This window comes from Octodon degus, unplaced genomic scaffold (genome assembly GCF_000260255.1).
Source record: "Octodon degus isolate 3935 unplaced genomic scaffold, OctDeg1.0 scaffold00151, whole genome shotgun sequence".
NCBI lineage: Eukaryota > Metazoa > Chordata > Mammalia > Rodentia > Octodontidae > Octodon > Octodon degus.
The window spans coordinates 5,876,967-5,896,107 of NW_004524727.1; the positions used below are offsets into that span (position 1 = coordinate 5,876,967).

General features: G+C 46.3%; 1 protein-coding gene across 3 annotated transcripts in view; it reads right to left on the reverse strand.

The window, feature by feature from the left end:
• Positions 1-19,141, reverse strand: part of Nbas (neuroblastoma amplified sequence) — a 244,270-nt gene that overhangs the window by 83,647 nt on the left and 141,482 nt on the right. For 2 of the 3 annotated variants that reach the window (XM_023702418.1, XM_023702420.1), the window contains exons 37-41: positions 16,419-16,532; positions 15,984-16,128; positions 11,326-11,402; positions 10,569-10,706; positions 3,067-3,296 (exon numbers count right to left, since the gene is read on the reverse strand). In XM_023702418.1, coding sequence (XP_023558186.1) covers positions 3,067-3,296; positions 10,569-10,706; positions 11,326-11,402; positions 15,984-16,128; positions 16,419-16,532 — 704 coding nt within the window. The remainder of the gene's footprint in view (positions 1-3,066; positions 3,297-10,568; positions 10,707-11,325; positions 11,403-15,983; positions 16,129-16,418; positions 16,533-19,141) is intronic. The other variant, XM_023702419.1, reaches the window with a different exon arrangement.

Consider the following 19,141-nt stretch of genomic DNA (forward strand, 5'->3'; position numbering starts at 1 on the left):
GAACTCTGGGCTGGAAGGTGGAACTCTGGGCTGGAAGGTGGAATTTTGTGTTGGAAGGAGGTAACAAAGGCACAGCAGCAAAAAAGGAAAACTGTTAATACCACTGTTAAGGCTACATTCACCCTAGGAAAGTAAACTGTGGCATTTACACGTTAGATTAGCCAGGGGTTCACAAATGTCTTCTTCCAAGGGCCACACAATAAATATTTCAGTCTTTGCTGCCATATAATCCCTAAGGTACAGTTCTTTTATTGTTTTCCCATAAACCTTTACAAGCATGAAAGCAATTCCATGTTTATGGGTTATACAAAAAAAAAGGGGGGGGGGGGCCAGGGCTGGGTAAGTTTGTTAACCTGTGGATTAAGCCAATTCAAGTGACATTTTCTTATTTCAGTAACTACGTCCTCAAGACAGAGTAAAAATCCCCATGATAAGGATCGTTACTCACTTGCCCTTCCTCTCCTCAGAGTCTTGTATGCCGCCTACTGCAAGTACATGCTGGGTTAACATCTTTCTTTGCAGTGTCAGGGATTGTGCTCAGGGCCCCTACATGTGAGTTACCTTCTGTGGTGTCTGTTTTGCAGCACTAGACAGTGAACACAGGGCCTTAATGCTAAGCCTTATCCCTACTCCTGTCTTGTGTTATGCTGCGCTGTTTTGTTTTATTTGGTTTGGTTTTGGTTTTTAGCACAGGGTCTACAGGGTCTCACTACATAGACGACTTGTAGTGATTCTCCTGTATTCAGCCTCCCAAGAGCTGGGATTACAGGCATGCACCACCAAACCCAGCCTCCATGGAAGTCTTCGTGCGCCCTGGGGGTGGGGCTGGCACTGCAGGCTGGGCACTGAACCTCAGTCCCTGTGTCTGTCTAAGCAGGCGCTTTAATCTGCTAAGCTATCTGGCCGGCCCTTGTGTTGTTTGATAAGGTCTAAGTCATTAAGTTTTCCAGGTTGGGCTCAAACTCAAAATGCTCCCGTCTCAGCCTTTGGCATAGCTGGCACTGCTGTCTGTGCCACCACATCCAACTTATGGATGTATTTACCACTTGATGAAGCTGGGAAGGGACCAGAATGTGTCCTGCACTCTTCCAAGCTGACTACTTGTCCTCTGAGAAGGTGTCATCCAAAAGATGCAGCCAGGAAAAGGCAGACAACGTAATTACAAAGGAAAGAACAACTGCCATTAAAGATAGTAACAAACAAGCAAGAAAATCAAGAAAGCCACTTTACGCCCAATGTGGAAGAGTTAGAGGAAGTGGGTCATGCAATTCATCTACAAAAGACACTGAAATCCAAATCAGAACTGGCAGAACTGCAAACCTGTGAAACGCTGGGGCACTTTAAACAAACCATCCAAAGACTGCAGTGTATTTTTCTAAGCAATAGAACATAGAGAAGAGTCTATTATATATTTATCAAAAGCATGTATTTGTCCTCTAGGACATACTTCAAATAGCATATGCTAGCTGAACACTTTAAAAAGAAAACAGACCTAGCAAAATGTAACTAATGATCTCAGACACCATTCCTAACACCCACTCTGTATAGACATGGTAGACAGTGTCATGCTTACGAGCTGCCCAAAGGAAAAGGGTTCCAGTCAAGATTCAGCGCCTGGCCACATGGCCTTGCACAACTCCTTGAAGCTCTGAGAGCTGCAGTGCAAGCTGTCACACCAGACACAGAGCAACTACATAACTAGGGACCTCCAGGAGGAAGGCAAGTGATGGGGACTGCACACTCATTTGCCACAGAGCCACCACGGCAGTCTGCACCAGCTTTGCTTTGGTCTTCCCACACCCTGCATGGTCCTGGGCAGCTTCTGTGGGAAGAAAGCCCAAGGCTGTAAGACATTATCAGGGGTCCTAACAACCTGGCCACTTCCTCAAGGAGACAAGTAGATGGATGTACACATGCCTGTCATCAGGCTCATTCTGTTAAGTCTAAAACATGGCAGGAGCAATGAATCACCTCTCTATGGGGAGATTTCTCCTCAGCCCCAAGGCTGGGGCCCAGTGCTGCCACAGGACACTGGAAAAGGATACAGAGGGCCCATGGCTTCCAGGCGGTGTGGCTTTGACACAGCACAGGGCCAGCTCAAAGACTTGGAATCAGACTTGTCACGGTCACTAACTATGGGAAATTGGTCCATGGCCACATATCCTGAAGCACCAAATCTCCCAGCTATAAAATGGGGAGACAACATTTCACCTCACAGGTCATCTAGGAGGATGGGTGATATTTATAGATAGTTTCTGAAGTACCTCACCCAGGGCAGTGAGCACCCACAAAAGTGTGGTATGAGAAACAAGACATTTCTGCTTGCAGAAGCAAAGGCAACTCCCACTCAGACAGCATCAAGCTGCACTGGCCTCCCCCAGCGGCTGCACCTCCCTCGAAAGTACAAGGCCCACAGGGAAGTGGGTGATGGCCACTCCTGGCCTCCAACAGAGGTGATAAGCGCTGGTGGCCTCTCTTCCTCTAGAAGCCCAGGGCCGATAAAGGAACCCAGAGAGTCTACATAGTGTTGTCCCCACATATCATATCAATGAGATCTAATTTACATGCAATGAAAACATTAAACAGCTAGGTACTTTTTAAAAAGTCACCTATGAAGCACTCAAAACTTGTGATCATCCTGCCTCAGCCTCCCTACATGCTGAGATTACAGACATGTGCCACTGCACACAACTGCCTGGTACTTTGGAGAGTAAGATTTTCTGGCAATCTGGCTTATAACAATCCACCAATAATCACCCTACTTCTCCCTTGACCCTCTACTTCCTCTACTATGTCATAATCTTGGCACTAGACTACAAAGGCTTGAGGAACTTTAAAACCAACAGGGCTAGAGCTTGCTATTGATGTGTGCAGGCTGAAAGTGTTGCAAGCCATCTACTGCTATTTAAGAGGACACACGCATCTCTCCTACGACCAGGAGGAGTGGGCCGGCCCTGTGGACAGCTGCAGCACGTGTCAGTCAAGGAAGGACTATGAATGGTATTCTGAGAGCACAGCTTATGTGTGTCTCGGACCTAATGCCTCACAAGACAAAAGTACCCTTACTCTGCCAGTCCAAGGATGGTCTCCCGCTTGTACTGGTCATCAGCAGTGAAGCGCTGCACGTCCACGCCCTTGCCCAGGCCCTGCAGGAGCTGCGCCTGTGTGAGGTCCAGCAGCCGCTCGTTGTAGTAATGCAGCTGCTCTGTGAGCGAGACCAGGTCCTCTGGCCAGGCTTCATGTCCATGACGAGTCACGTGGCTGGTGACCATCCTGATTAGCTCTTTGGGGTCAGCCTGTGAAAGGAATGGGAGATGCATCAGATGTGCACTCACCAAGATGAGCATGGGAGGGACAGAAAAAAGACTGTGTCTGCCGCCACTAAACCCAGGCACATTGTGGCCTGCTGCCAGCACAGAGGACACTGCAGGCCACAAAGTCAGGACTTGGATCCAGGCCAGATACATGGGATGTCCACTCTGTCCCTCCACATTGAAAACCTCTCCCACTTCAAAAGCAATACCTCTTGCTGCTTTGCCTCCTATAAACCTGCATCGCACTCTTGCTGCACTATAAATCATGTATAATTACTCCCCCACCAGAAATTTCATCACTTTTGCCTCTGGATGCATTTTGGGGAACCAACACAAATTGCTTCCAAAATGAAAGCTGCAGTTCAACGACCCCACCCTAAGGAGCTACAGAGAATAGGCTTTCTCCAGAGAATCAGGAAAACAAAAACCAAGTGATGGATCAAGGGGCTTTGAGCAGGATTCAATATTAACCAATTGGCTTTCCATATTTACATGTGGAAGAGGCTTATAAGGCCCTTGTGTGAAGATGGGCAGCTACTCATAGTAAATGAACCTCTGAGTCACTGGTCCTCACTGAGGCCTATAGTGGCCTGTGAAGCTGTGACACCTCAAAGGACAGGATAAGGCCATTGAGGACCTTTGGCTCCAACCCCAATTAACTGAAAGGAGACTGCAGCTGCAGGCTCTGCACTCCTACAATAAATGCCAACCTAAAGATAAGGTAGTTCTCCAGATTCACCTTCATTTTCTTCAGCTATCTTTCTCCTTTGAAAACTTAATGAATATGGGCCACCCAGGGAAGTTCTTGGTCAGAACCCAGAGAATCTCAAAATCTGTGAGATTTTTTTATCCTCCTGGAGATCTAAAAGCATACTACTTGTCTCATTTATTTAAGACTTCACTGTCCACTCATTCAGGAGATTGCAGGCCTATCAGCCCACAGAAACTGATATTAAGGGATATTATTAATCTGATAACCCAGCCCACACTAGATTCCAAAATCAGGAACACTTTGCATTACATAACAAAGCGTCCAACTAACTCCTACTCTGCTTGATTTGGGGCTCAAGTGGGATAGCATTCCATGATTCTTAGCAGCTTCTCAAAGGCAGTAAAATTATTCCAGCTGAACAAAACCCAGAAGCCAACAGCCAACAGGAAAGGACAGTAAGGACGGGCCAGCAACACTCACACTAAAGTGGATCTGGGTGTCAACAAAGCAGATTCCAGAATTACTGACACAAAGCATGGAAGACAGCATTGACTCACTCCACCACTCATTTCTGGGATGACACAGAACACGTTTTAAGATGAGCACACTAGGGGAAAACCCCCAAATCTACCCTGGTCCTTGGTAACACATACCTAACTTAAGCAAGCTGTCTGCATTTCTGGTGGGTAGAAGCATCATTCGGAGCCACACAGGAGATTTGTCAGGGCTGAGTCTGCTGCTAACTGCGCCTGAAAGTCTCACTTGTTCCTGTGAAGGAACAAGCTGACAGCACAGATGAAAACCAGTTAAAGAAATCCTGGATCCTAGCAGGTGGACCTAAGCAAAAGTCAGCCTTACTGAATTTAATTTTCCCCTACCTCTTTTGGTCCTGAGTTCTATTCCTGAAAATCACAAGTGTCTTAAGTTAAAATACATGCATCTGAATACTGCAACAAGCTAGAAAGCTACCTTTGATTCACTTAGCAAATTTTCTGTGTATGCACGTATTATATACCAAGAGAAGTACTATGACGGTATATGCCCATTCCTCCTTGGAAGAGTATATCTTAGCTAAGTCCTCAGGCACCAATAGCAGAAAGGTCAGAGTTATGATCTAAGTCTAAATATGATCCAAATCTAAATGCCCTCTACAAAGCCTCCTGGCTAGAAGCTGATGATCACGGATGCTGTGCTCATCAGCATATCCATCATGCATGAGTTCAGGGCTGAATGTGCTATAGGAGGCGAGGCCTGGTTGGAGGAGGCCACGCGAGTGTGACCTGGAAGGGTGCATTACTGGCTTTAGCTCCTTCCTCTCTGACTCTTGACTGCCATGGATCAAGTAGCCTTACTCTGCCATGCCCTAGTACCATGCCACTTCAGCCCCTGAGCCAGCTAGCCATGGACTGAACCCACTGAAACCACAAGGTAAATCATAAATCAATTTCTCCTCCTTTGAGTTTCAGGTATTAGAAATTTTTTAACCCAGCATTGGGAAAGTGACTAATATAGTTACCAAGAAACAGGAAGACAACTTCTAGTAAAGACTAGGGTATGTGCTGAGGTCTACATGGTGGCTACAGCCAGACAGAAGGATGAAGCAAGCAGACCAAATCTCACCATAACTAGACAGTACTTCCGGCAAAGGATCTGATAAAGGGGCCCCCTGCCTCAATTCTTAGAATGGCTATGCTGCCCTTTAACTCAGTTGTCCTCTCTTTGCTGACTGGGCTCCTCAGGGGACCACTCTGAGCCTTCTACTATGGCAGAGCACTTCTGCAGCTACCCTGGCCAGGGACAGCACTCCTGGGCCCTCAGGCCTATGGGCACAGCTCGTCAGGCACCACAATCACTGCCTCAACAGGGCTGCATCTCACTGACATTCTCTCTCTGTTCTGATGTAACTTATAAAAACCATGTTGCAGTCAGGGTTTACCAGGAAATACATTTAATATAGGATGCATAATTCATTGAAGTATTTTATAGTAGTCACCCAAAGAGTTAAATACAAAAAAGTTCAGTAAATCTCTCTACACACTAAAGACCCAAAAAATCCAGCAAAGGGCCTGGATCGAATGGCAATGTCCTGCATGAGCCAAGCTGGAGGCCTAGAGCCCAAAACAATATCTCAGGCAAGTCTGTATCAAGAATCTACACTGGGAAGGCCCAAATGTCAGTAGTGGAAGTTAAAAAGTCTACACCAGCGGGAATAAGGATCTGTGCTAGCAGGCTGAGGGATCTGCACTGGAGTCAGGAAGTGATGTTCAAGGTAAGAACCAGAGTTCTCCCAAAGAGAACTGCAGCCATGCGTGGTGAGAGTGAAGACCTGAGCTCCTCTGACAATGTGAACAGCCAAATTTACATCAGGAAAACCAGCATGACAGGCTCCTCCAGGAGAATCAACACCTAACTATCTCCCCTCCCGTTCTCCTTTTATGCTGTTGGTGGCAATTCTCAGGTGGGCCTTCCACACCCAGGGCCACACTGATGCCCAGCTCAGTGTTAACCCACCACAAATCCCAGGGCCAGATGGAAAGCAGCACCACCAACTGGCAGTATAGAAGAATGGTGTGCAACTGCTGTACCTGAAGACACCTTTATGTACCCTGCAGAAAGTCACAGCAACTTTCAAATTCACATGTAGCAGGAAAAAAACGCACTATCATTTTTGTCAGTTAAGAAGTAGCATATAAAATGAGCACAGACATGCCCAGCTTAGTAGCCAGTGGACCCTGTATGACCAACTTAGTGACTATGAACTTCAGAGTGTCACCTGCAAACCAGCAATGAAAACTGCTTCCATGTTGTGAGGCATCCAGGAAATGGTAAGTATAAAATGACAGTGGGCAGGTGACCCACAGGACAAGCGTAGAACTTGGTACAAAAGCATACACTTTAATTGTACATCTTCTGTGTGCTTTCCTTCTCTTAATGTGAATGACAGCTTCTGGGTATAGGCCTTTCCCAGGAAGCGTGCAGTCTTCTGCTCTGCAGATACACAGAACAGGGCACAGGGGGCCGGCTTTGACCTGGCAGCTGAGTCTGCGGCCCACATTGATGCTTAGTGGAGGGTGATGTGGAGCTGCTGCTTCATTGTTTTATCACCCATAAAAAACATGCACACAGGCTCGGCAGCTTGCTGGGGGCCACAGATCAACATGGGACTTCAAAGCACCCCTCGGTCCATCACTGCAACAGCCAAGTGGCCCAAGCACTCGCACAAAGACCTCAGAGCTAGTGACTGGCGGAGGTGTGCACACGCACCGTCCATGTAACAACCGCCCCTAGCCGCACAGCCATCCTGGAGGAGTCCAGGCACACAGTCCCACGGCTGCCTCCGCTCACATCCGCCTACAGCACACACCTGGGTTCTCTTGTTTGGTGCGCACTCGCACTTCTTTCCTCCACAAGTCCCATGATGTGAGTTGTTAGAGAAAAGCCTTTAGCCCCTAGCAAGACTACAAAGGGCTTTATGGGTAAACTTCGAGATGATCCATGTTCAATATCAGACTAATACTGTAAAATATCACAGGCTGTAAAAAATACTGGCATAAAAAAGCACCAAGAACTTAAAAAGGAATAATGGGAAGAACTAAATTATTCTATTTTTTTCCCCAAATGTGGAAATTCAGTTCTTCAGGGACTGAATGAAATATAATCGCTCTAACAAATATGATCAAATCTCAAAAATACATATAAAAATTCATGACAATGGAAAAGCTCACTGACTCAATATACTGCTCACCAGTAGGAATAATAAATCCATTCTGGTATAATCGTCTCCATTTCTGCTTAATATTGTCTGAGAAGTTTTAAACAGGTGGTATGTTTCCCCTCTAGGGTTGTTATTTTGCTTGAGATAATTTTCTACTTAGTATTTTCAATTAGTAGCTTAAAAAAACACATCCTAGAAAGTCTACCACATAGTTTTGAATTTCATTCCTGCTGTGTTTGACTCTATGGACTATAAACAAAAAGACGTATTTCCATTTTTAACTGATTTCATCTTCTGAACACTTTTTTAAAAGAATGCTGTACAGCTGGCAAGACAGCTCAGCAGACTAAGTGCCTGCTTAGGTAAGCACAGGGACAGGGGTTTGATCCCCAGCACCACAGGCCACACTGGCCCCACCCCCCCAGGCGCACTTAGCCAGCAACCGAGTCTGGGTGTGGTGGCACATGCCTGTAATCCCAGCACTGGGGAGTCTGAAAACAGGAGGATCACCACTGCAAGTCCAAGGTGTGTAGTGAGACCCTATACCAAATACATAAAATTTGCTCACCTGGCAAGCGCAGGGTCCTGAGTTCAATCCTCAGTACCAAGAAAAATAAATAAATAAAAATTAAATGAAATTAAGAAATAAAGAAACAAATAAATAGAAAAAATAAAAAGAATGCTACAAAGATCATATTTGTAAAGATCACTTCAGGACATATTTTACCATAGTTATAAAGGTAAGATTTATGTAGGAAAAGTCCAGGTACAATACAACAAGAGTGACTTCCATCTGCATTTATATATTATTATTCCAACATTATACATATATATATAAACATATATAAACATATATATGTGTGTGTATATATATATATATATATATATTCTTCATAATATATAAAAATAAAGACCTTGCCAAGCATGGTGGTACACATCTGTCATCCCAGCACTCACAGGCCGAGGCACTGAAAATCACCCTGGCCTCACTGCGCAGAGCAAAATGGGCTGCATGACAACAAGCCAGGAGGGAAAGTTCACAGCAGGCTCAGTGACTGACCGGAGCACTGACCAGGGAGTCTGGTCACAGACCGCATTTCAGTCCTTCTCTCTCCTTGAATGTGACACTGTGGGCTGTAAACACCAACTGGAACACCTCGTGAAAATGACACTGTAGGGCACACTTACAGAAAAGCAGACTTGTAGGCATACTGTAACAAGAGTTAGAAATCAGTTCACAACCTGTGACTATGCTCACAGCGCCTGTCACATAGCAAACCTTGCCATCTAGGCCCACGTGTTCCCCCTTAACAATGTGTGAGTCAAACTGACTGTGTCCAGCTTATAGTTTAAAAACATGCAATGATTCCACCTTGCTTCAAGGATGCCCAAGGACACTTTCAAATCTACCTACTCTTCTCAGATTCTCTCCCTCCCAGAATGTTCCTGTACAAATCAGCCTGAGCGCATGTCACATAATTATTGTATTCTATGCAACCAATCATGTAATAAACTATTAGCTTCATAATTCCCACTCACAAACCATATTTAAATTGAACTCAAACCTGACTCTGGGCTGGTGATTTGAACCTCTAGTTCCCCAGCCCACTAGCATAATAAATGATGACTTCTAACATGTCAGTGCAAAGAGTCTTCCATTTGGACTGATACTGGCTTCTCAGTAACAACACAAGAGCAGCACTCCTATGGCCTGGGGCTAGTCCTGTCCTCTGTGCCCTCCACCCAGAAGGTCGGGGGTGTCAGTGCTGTTTGAACAGAGTTAGGGAAGGCACCTACTCAGACAGTGGCCTTGGAGGAAGACCAGAGGATGACAGTGCATCTGGTCTTCCTCTAAGGCCACTGTCTGAGTGGCACACACACATCCCCCCACTTCCCTATCACTTTCAGTTTGAATATATATTTGATTTACTTATTTCTGAAGCTTCTTTCCCAATGCAATGTCACTCCTAAAGGAGAAGGTGTTTCTTTTCTTATTACAAGTCTGCAGGTTAAACCCAGCACGCTGCACTGAGCTGCTCTGCCAGCTGTTTTTTATTTTCTATTTTGAGACAAAGTCTCACTAAATCACTAAGTTGTCCAGGATGGCCTGAACTTGTGATCCTCCTGACTCTGCTTTCCACACTGCTGGGATGACAGTCATGCGCCACCACGCCCAGCTAGGGGAATGCTCTTACACACTCTGTTCATGACCAGGTGAGTGTGAGGGTAGTAGGGCCCAGACAAGCCTGGCTTCCCTCTCTACACACCCAGCATGGTGGGCTCTGCAGGCCCAGATCAGCACATCTGACCTTCCCAGGTGCAGATGTTAGGGAGGGCTGCATGCTGGGACCCAAAACTGCAGTGCTAGAGGCCATGCTCAGGTGTTTTCACTCAGAAATTAATAAAGGTGCATACATGAAAGCTGGGGGAATCTTGTGGCAGCAGGAATACTATGTTCCAGTACTTTATTTGTAAATCACTTTTATATCTCTGGCTTAAAAATAAAGCGCAGCACTCTCAAAGATGCATGTCACCTCCTTTGCTGAGTTAGGACAACTGTTCTCCTCTTGGGTAATGAATTACAACACCAATCCTCCACTTAGCCTCTTCTACTGTGTTAGCCTTTCCTAACTTAGTACTCAGAAAAATAAAAGAGAAGTGCTGGGGGAGTATCAGTCACAATAAGTGTAAGAAGCTCTACTCACGACAGGCAGATAAGCAATAGTGACTTGAGTCACATGGGCTGAGCCTGGTCACAAAGAGGAATTGTGTGCTTTGACTAGAAGAGTGGGCTCCCCCAGAACAAGAAGGGGACCAGGGGACTCACTCTGTACAGAGGGTGGCACTTGTCACTGAAGCACGGTGCCAGGCGGGCGTAGATCTGGAGGCTGTAGTAGTATGCTGCCAGCTGGAGTGACAGTGCCGAGTGTGACTGCTTCGCAAAGCAGCGATTCGCATCTAACACCTAGGAAAGAGCAAGATGTCATTGATGCGGGGGAAAGAAGTGAGCAGAAGACAAGCCGTTCTATTTTGCATCATGACCCAGGAGGGTGACACAAGTTTCCATCATGTCACTCAAGGTCAAACTGCACTTCAGTGAGACAGTGTGAAAATTCAGAAGACACTGCCAGGCAGGTGCACTGAAGGAAACATGGATCTGAAGCAAGCTTCAGGCAAAGGCTGTAGGGTTCTCTCTGTGGACAAGCACCTATGAACATGGGCAGGTAATGACACCCATGAGAAATAGTGCCACTGAGAAAGGTCGCCAGAACAGACCCCTTGGCTTATTTAAAACTCTTCATTCCCAGGGCCAGCCAGATAGCTCAGCGAATTAAAGCGCCTGCTTAGGTTCAGACTCTGGGGTTCGATCTCAGGCATGTCCCGCTGGCCCTGCCCTTGGGGCACACTGAGAGGACGACTGAAACTGGGCGTGGTGGCACATGCCTGTAATCCCAGCACTTGGGAGGCTGAAAACAGGAGAATCACACGAGTCCGATCTACGGAGTAAGACTCTGTAGACCTTATACTGAATACATTAAAATAAATAAATAAATAAAACTGTTCATTCCTAAGGACCAACTTACCTGTGGTAAGGCAAGGAGATAAGCAAGGGCCAAAGTCATGTCGCAGGGCAAAGCATCGCTCGCTAGCTGTAAGAGAACTAATGCAGGGATGTAAATGTTACTGTGTGTGAGACCCTAGGACATTCACAGTGAGCGTTGTCGTTCTACGCAGGACCCTAGGACATTCACACTGACCATCACACTTTCAGTTCTGTGTGGTTTCAACAGACCAATTAACTCAGAAGGACTCTTACAAGACATTTCATGGAAATCTACTTGGCACCATCCAAGCACAGATCCCACAACCTGCACTAAATAACAACCCTCCCCGACAGGAGGGACCCTGCTGGGGCAGCCATCACATGGGTCAAAGTGCCATGGAGATGGTCCTGGAAGCTACACCTTCTGGATAAAAGGGTGCAGGCCAGGCTGTGAAGTTCTGTGTTTGGTGATAGCCTATGCGAAAGGTGGTCACAGAAGTACTAAAGAGTCCTAAAATAAGAGCTATAATACAGCCCTTGTGCACACTAAGGCAGGATGAACTTCTTGATTATTACACTGATAACATGACTTTGTTCTCTAAGAACAACCCTCTTCAAGACACCCCACAAAAGAAAACCAGTCTTCTGTTCTACTCATGTCTTAAACTGTCCCAACCCTTAATGACTTTTCTACAAAAGTTTTAAATGTGCAAAACCTACCAATGTCATGGTTTTCATAAAAGAGTACACTGCCAATATGTTCTGTGTTCATATGCAGTTTGTTAATAGCAAGCATTTTACTAAGTGCCTTCAAGAAAATACCAGGTGTTCAGGCATAATCACAATATAAACTCTTTATTTTTAAAATACAGACTCCCATGATCTGAACTGAAGGACAGTGGCAAGTAAATCATCAAAAGTAAATGTATATCTGGAAATACACCCATGAGTTCTCCCAGGTTTCCCTCAGTTGGATGAGTATTTAAGTCATTTGCATAATGATCCAAGTACAGCCAGTATCTATGCCCAGTGATGGCGAACCTTTTAGCAATTTCAATGATACAAACAGCCCACTATGGTACCCGTGCTATAGGAGCAAAGTCCCTACAATGTGTCATGGCTTATGTCTCGATGTCCCCTCAAAGCCTCATGCGATCATAGATAGGGCATTCTCTGAGGTGGCTGGATCTAGAGTGTGTGATGCTGGGACTGATTCATGGTGTAATGGTAGAATCAAAGGCACTAGGATGAAGGCTGCTCGCTCTGAGTAGCTTGAATAAGATAGAAGAGACAGAAAGAGGTGTGGTTGCCTCTGGTTGCTTTACTACCTTCTGCCCACTATGAACTGCTTCTCTTCTGCCCTTCCTGTGCCACCCTGCCTGGGAGCCAGCCAATTATGGAGTGAAACCTCTGCAACCAGTGAGCTAAAAAAAAACTTTCTTCCTTTAACTGTGACTGTTGGGTATTTTGTCTCAAGTCAAGGTTCTCCATGGATGAGTCACAAGATAAAACATGAGGATTCTCTGTGCTTCTCTAAATATCCATTTCCTGTTGCTCTTCAAACTGTGTGAACCAAATGAATGGCCAATCACATCTCTCAAGAACCTGTATAGTTTATGAGACATTTTCCAATCAAAGCCATTCATTTCAAAGCCCATTTCCTAGTTCACTCAAGATCAATGAAAACCTTCTCTGAACTAGACATTACTGTAAGAGTCCCTGAAAGGAATAAATGTGTTAGGACAAGAGAAAATCTCCTAACACAATACAAAGGGCCCAAAATAATTTTGTATAAGCAATTATAGGAACAAATAAGTATAAGATTGGTGAATGTATCCTAGAAGACTTGAAAACTGAAGGATGGAGGGATTAAGCTGTGAATTTGCATACCAGAAGATAAAGCAAGAGAAACTATATAAACACAGTCCATTAAAGGTCCTGGGCCACTTGTGTAGGAGTTAGAGCAGAATTACACACCATAGGAACAGCACCACACACACACCCCATGTCTGCCCCTTTGCATTCATCTTCCACCATCAGACACATGTCTACCAGTCCTTCCAGCCCCCAATGCAAGAAGAAAACCCAGAAGTTTCACCAACTGCTAATTCCTCCATCCTTAGTCTGCACAACATGACCTTCAACCGCAACCTCACCTAGCTGTTTTCCACACCCACCTTAATTTTCTTCAGATATTTTCCTTTATTATGCACAAAAAAGGTCACTTTCCAAACAGGTGTATCTGAAGCCACTCAGCAGAATTATCACTGTCTCCTGGAGGCATCCCTGAGGAGCTGTGCGTTCTGGGGCTGCCGCAGAACTTTCCTTCACACAGCTGCAGACAAGCCAGGCTTAGGCCCACCGGGAAGAGGACGTCCCATCACTACAATCTTCTAGTCCCAACTTCTTTGTCATAACATCAACTCAATCTGCCTCTTATTTATCATTCATTTGACTATTTCCAAAAATCAAGGCACCCTCAAGGGATAACAACGTGCTACCACCAAAGATATTCCAAAAGCTATGTTACAGACCAGAAACAAATGCTACACAGAAACAACCCAAACTAAGACAAAACCAGCTTGAAAGAGCAATGAGGACACAGAGGAGAGATACTACTTGAGGACATTGCCCCAGGGCGGGATCTTCCTCTGTCACTGAGTTCTGGATCTCTCTCTCTCTCTCTCTCTCTCTCTCACACACACACACACACACACACACACACCCCTCACAGAGTAGCCACTAGCATCTCTGAATGCATATAATTAAATACAAAGCTTATATCAAGCCCAAAGAATGGAGGAAGCCAGATACCAGTGACTCTGTGAGCACAGTAGGGAGGAAGCTTGTTCTCAGACTCCTCTACAAGGCGACATCACTCTCAGCAGGCCACCTAAGTGACCATCCTAGAGCCCCGAGTCCTGGCAGAAGCACCCACAAGGCCAGGCCTCCTGCCTAAGTGCTCTCTACCTCTCTGCCAACAGTGACACTGCAGCACACAGCAACCCACATGCAGGGGCCCATCTCTCAAACCTCAAGCCCTTTGGCTCCATCTTCTGTTTACTTTTTGGTTTACCTTTTGTGACATCTCACATCTACAAATGTAGCCAGCAAGAGACATGAAATGAGAACACCCTGTGAACCGGCATGCTGAATCCCCTGTTATCACACTATTGATGCACAGCAACTCCCACTGCATTCTGGGGTTGGGTAAGCAGCCAGGACAATAAAAAGAAAAGCAACTATCAATGAAGACTAATTCATGGAGGAGGAATAATGTTACTACAATCTTCATACAGAGGAAACATCAACTGTAAACCCACCAGGAATTACCTAACAGTCTTTAGGAAAAGGAACCAACACAGCCCAAACTGCAAGATTAAAGATAGTAAGTAGGAAAGCATGCACCCTAGAATCAAATAAAAACTTCCAGTATTCTAAGATCCACATAAATGAGTGGGGAAGGAGCACTTACCTTTCTTCCTGAATGTGAATACCAATTAAAGAAATATCTAAAAATGTTTATAGCATCAGTTTTGGGGGGAAATGGCAGTTCTACTGCCCACATATACTTGCCGGCCTTTACCCCACAGGGCAGTTGCTCAAGTAGCCTGCCTGGCACCATCCCAGTGCATGGGTGGTGAGGGGACAGGAATATGTGAATGGGAGTCACAGACAAGACTTCCAAGAAAAGTGCACCCCTTCTTCTCAGTGACAGCCCAGAATACAGACCTGATGGCTGGAGCTCCAGCAACCTTTAAATCATGAGGTACTCACAAGGACAGCACAAAAGAGAGAGAGCAAAAGGAAAGACAAAAGTCAAGAGATCTCTACCCTGGAGTCCTGAAGAAACAAAGATGCTAAGGAGAGAGTAAGGCAGCAAGCCACCATGGGTAAACTCATACGTTTCCTTCCTTTCCAACTCTAGAGCTAACGCTATGCCACCAAATAGAAAATTCTTAAAATTGGCTGGTTGTGGTGGTGCATGCCTAGAACCCTAGCACTCAGGAGGCTAAGGCTGCAGGATGGCTCTGAGTTCAAGGCCAACTTGGCTACATAGTGAGTTCAAGGCCAGCCTGGACTACAGAACAAGACCTGTCTCCAAAACTCTAATCAAAAAGAAAATTCTTAAAATAAGATGCAGATTTGTAATTGATTAAGCATAAAAATAGGAAAGAAATAAATAGGTATTAAGCACAGGACACCATTTGTTAGGGGAACTATTCACAAAATTAGGCACTTAAAGCTAAGAATTATATCTCATGCATCCTTTTACATCCTCAGAATACAGGGCCGACCAAATGGCTTAGCAGATTAAAGCATTTGCAAGCAGGCACAGGGGCCAGGGATTCGATCCCCGGGCCTGTCATGCCAGCCCTGCCCCCAGGGCACGTTGAGAAGGCAATTAAGACTGGGCATGGTGGTGCGCCCTATAATCCCAGCTCTTGGGAGGCTGAAAACAGGCAGATAACTATGAGTCTGATCTAGTAATGAGACCCTGAACATCCTGTAGACTCTTCCTTAAAATACAAAAAAGAAAAAAAAAAAAATCCTCAGCATAGGCATCCAGAAAATGCCAGGTTCTCAATAAATTACTGGGAACTCCATCCCTGTCTGTGTGCCCAGCTATCTGCACGTGGTCACCATCCCCCAACAGCCAGGCCAGTGAGGAGTCAGGGTCGGGAGCATCTCGCTTACCTTCCGTGGTTGGAAATGCTCCACTCCCATCAGGCTCAGCCTCCGCCAGTTTCCCAGTCCTCAGCAGCACCTCCGCAAAGCTCTCCACAGCGAGCCACTGACCAGTGTCAAAGGTCACATCAGACTGGACAGAAGCAACGCCCACCTGTTAATGTGTGCCTTTTCTAAGAGCACGCTCTTAAAAAACAACTGTAGGACACTGTGGCTTCTGGCAACTTGGACAGCAGCTTCTCACTACTGTATACGCCATTTTACCTAGCATTTCAGATGATTTTCACCTCATGTCATCATGTGGATGAAAATATACACATACAGCCAAAATGCATAAGCAATAGCCAAGCCCAAAAGGTACATCTGCACGGGGATTTCGGACTTCCTTTACACGTCCATGGCAGATGACAGTGAAGCCCGTCTTTTTAGGGACACTCCCCTTACCTCAGTAACAGAAGGACTTGAGATGACCGACGCATAGAAAGGATGACATCCTTGCCTTCCTAGGTCTTCATTGGCTACAGTTCCAGCTCGATAAGAGTCACCAAATTCTTGCCCCTAAACAAAACCAAGTGAAGAACAGTGAGTAAAAAGAACAAGGGGCAGAGAGGGAAAGTGGATTTCAGGAGAACCCTCATGTGTCTCTGAGACTGGATGGGTCATGGAACACACACACTTAGCAGGGACCTAGGCATGACAGCACATCCGAGAGCAGCACTTCGACCCTGCCACCAGCACCTCTTGCTTTCTGGCCCCTCTGGCCTCACTTAGTCAGAAGCACCAAGCAATCAATGTCACACACACAAAGCAAGTCCTTGTCACAGCAGGACAACCACCCCAGATGTCATGGGCATGTTGCTGCCCTGTTGGAAGATCAAGAAGCAGAATAACACTTCAGGCTTTGAGGTGTTTCAGCCTTAACTTTCCACTCCATGGTCACCATCCTGCCTGTATCCTAGTGCCCAGTCACCCAGCCAGTCAGGCTGCTGGAGGGATTCGCCTTCACCAGCCCAGCTCAGCCACGCCACCACTCAAGCCCGACCCCAGGAAGATGACAGCAACACTGCCTCTTTCCCTGTCACTCTGGCAAATGCCCTCACTCATAGACACCTTTTGTTCTCAGCACCCTGAGAACAACCCCCTGAGAACAACCCTACAGGCTCCCAAAGAGAGTTCATCTCCCCTCTTTGACTTGAACCAGGTGCTGTGCAACTGTTTCTATCAAGCACGACTAGGAAACAGCAAAGCTGCTGCTGCTCTAACAGTGACAGCCGATTTTAGGAAACACTGGCTTAGGGTTAGGGCTCACATGCAGGATCCCTTCTAAAGCCTCAAGTGTTCACATGTGGCCTTGGGGGAGAAGACTAGATGGAAGGGAGTGATACTAGCCATGGGAGTGTGGCACTGGATCATGGATGTGACACAGATTTGTGGGTGTGTGGTACTAGACCATGGATGTGTGACACTGGATTGTGGGTGTGCAGCACTAGATCAGTTCACTGAGGGGGGTCACCTCACTGCTGGGTGTGATGTTAGGAGGTGGGGTCTGGAAGGAAGAGGAGGGTCCCTATGGGTGTGGCATGGAGAGTTAGTCAGTAGATACACATGCATGTGTGTGCTCATGTATAGCCTTCCTTCTCCCCTGAGCCGTCTTCCTGCCTGCTATGTTCTGAGTGGTCTCTTCCCTGCACTGCCCATCTGGCATACTGACTTCCAACTGAAATCTCTAAGAAGCCTGCACCCAAACAAACCTTTCCTCCTTTAACTTGTAGGTGTTGGGTATTTTGTCTCAGCACTGATAAAGAAATAGAGACAAGCAGGTACAGTGAGAAAATTTTATCTAAGACTAAAACCTTTTAAAATGTCCAATGGTGAGAAAAGGAAAATGCTCACAATCACAATCCATTGTGAAGTATGAAGGAGTGGAGATAGCCAGATTCACCCCAGAGTCAAGTGTACAGCAGTTCAGGCAGAGGCATCTGCACCCACCCAGCTCTGAGGCTCACGCCCTTCGACCTCCCCTGCCTTGTGTGTCCCATGCGTGCACATCAGCAGGGCCGCACACAGCCCAACACCCCTTCTTGCTTCTTGCTTCTTGCTCACAGCCTCTCTTCTCCCCTCACTCCTCCCAGCAGCTCCTGTACAGCATCAACAGGACCTCACTATGGGTTGCACTGACCACACACTCCATCCCCAGAGCTGTCCAGCTGTGTCAAATTGTGGCCACACGGCACTTCTGGGGCTGGGATTCTACTCCCCCTCTGCTCTTTCCCCCATCCTCCTCCCGCTGGCCTACACTACTCAAACACGTGACTACTACTGTATCGATGTTCCCCAAAGCCTCATGCGGTCATGCAGCTTCTTCGGAGGTGGCTGGATCTATAGTGTGTGACACTGGGATGGACTAGTGGTGCAACCTAGGTTCAAGGGTTGTAGGATTAAGGGTGTAAGTGCTGCTCCACCTCAGGACCCTGGATAAGATGGAAGAGAGAGAAAGAACTGGGGCTGGCCCTTGCTTGCTCTTGCCTACCTGTCTACCATGGACTGTTTCTCCCCCAAGACCCTCCTCTGCCCTGTGCCACCCTGCCTTGGAGCCAGTCACCATAACTTAAACCTCTGCAAACTGTGAGTTTAATAAACATTTTCCCCTCTCAACTCTGAGTGTTGGGGATTTGTCTCTGCAATGACAGAAAAGTAATGAGGACAACTACTTTATGTTCTATGGGACATCGAGTGTGTGCCCCGGAAGACTATGTAATTTTCTACTTATTCAATCACATTCTGCCCAAAGTGGTGCTTTTCTGAGGAACCTAAGTTTTCTCTTGCTCCACCTCCTCCAGTGTCACTCAGATCCACTTAAGCTCTCCTTACTTACCTTCACAGCCCTTACCACCACACCACACAGATGCTTTCTGTGTCTCTACCGGAGAAGGGAAAGTACCACCCGGGAGAGGATCAGACGCAAGTGTCACCTATCCTATCCTGCTGTAGAGCACAGCACTTAGCCTGCAGAAGAGTATGTGCTTGTCAGATGAGGATGGACAGAGGATGGATGGATGGATGGATGGGAAATTCCATGAGTGTTTGGAATAAGATAATAAAAATGCATATGGTTTTCTAATGTGAAATTAAAGGCCTGGAAGTGTGAGGACACAGAGAAGACAGCA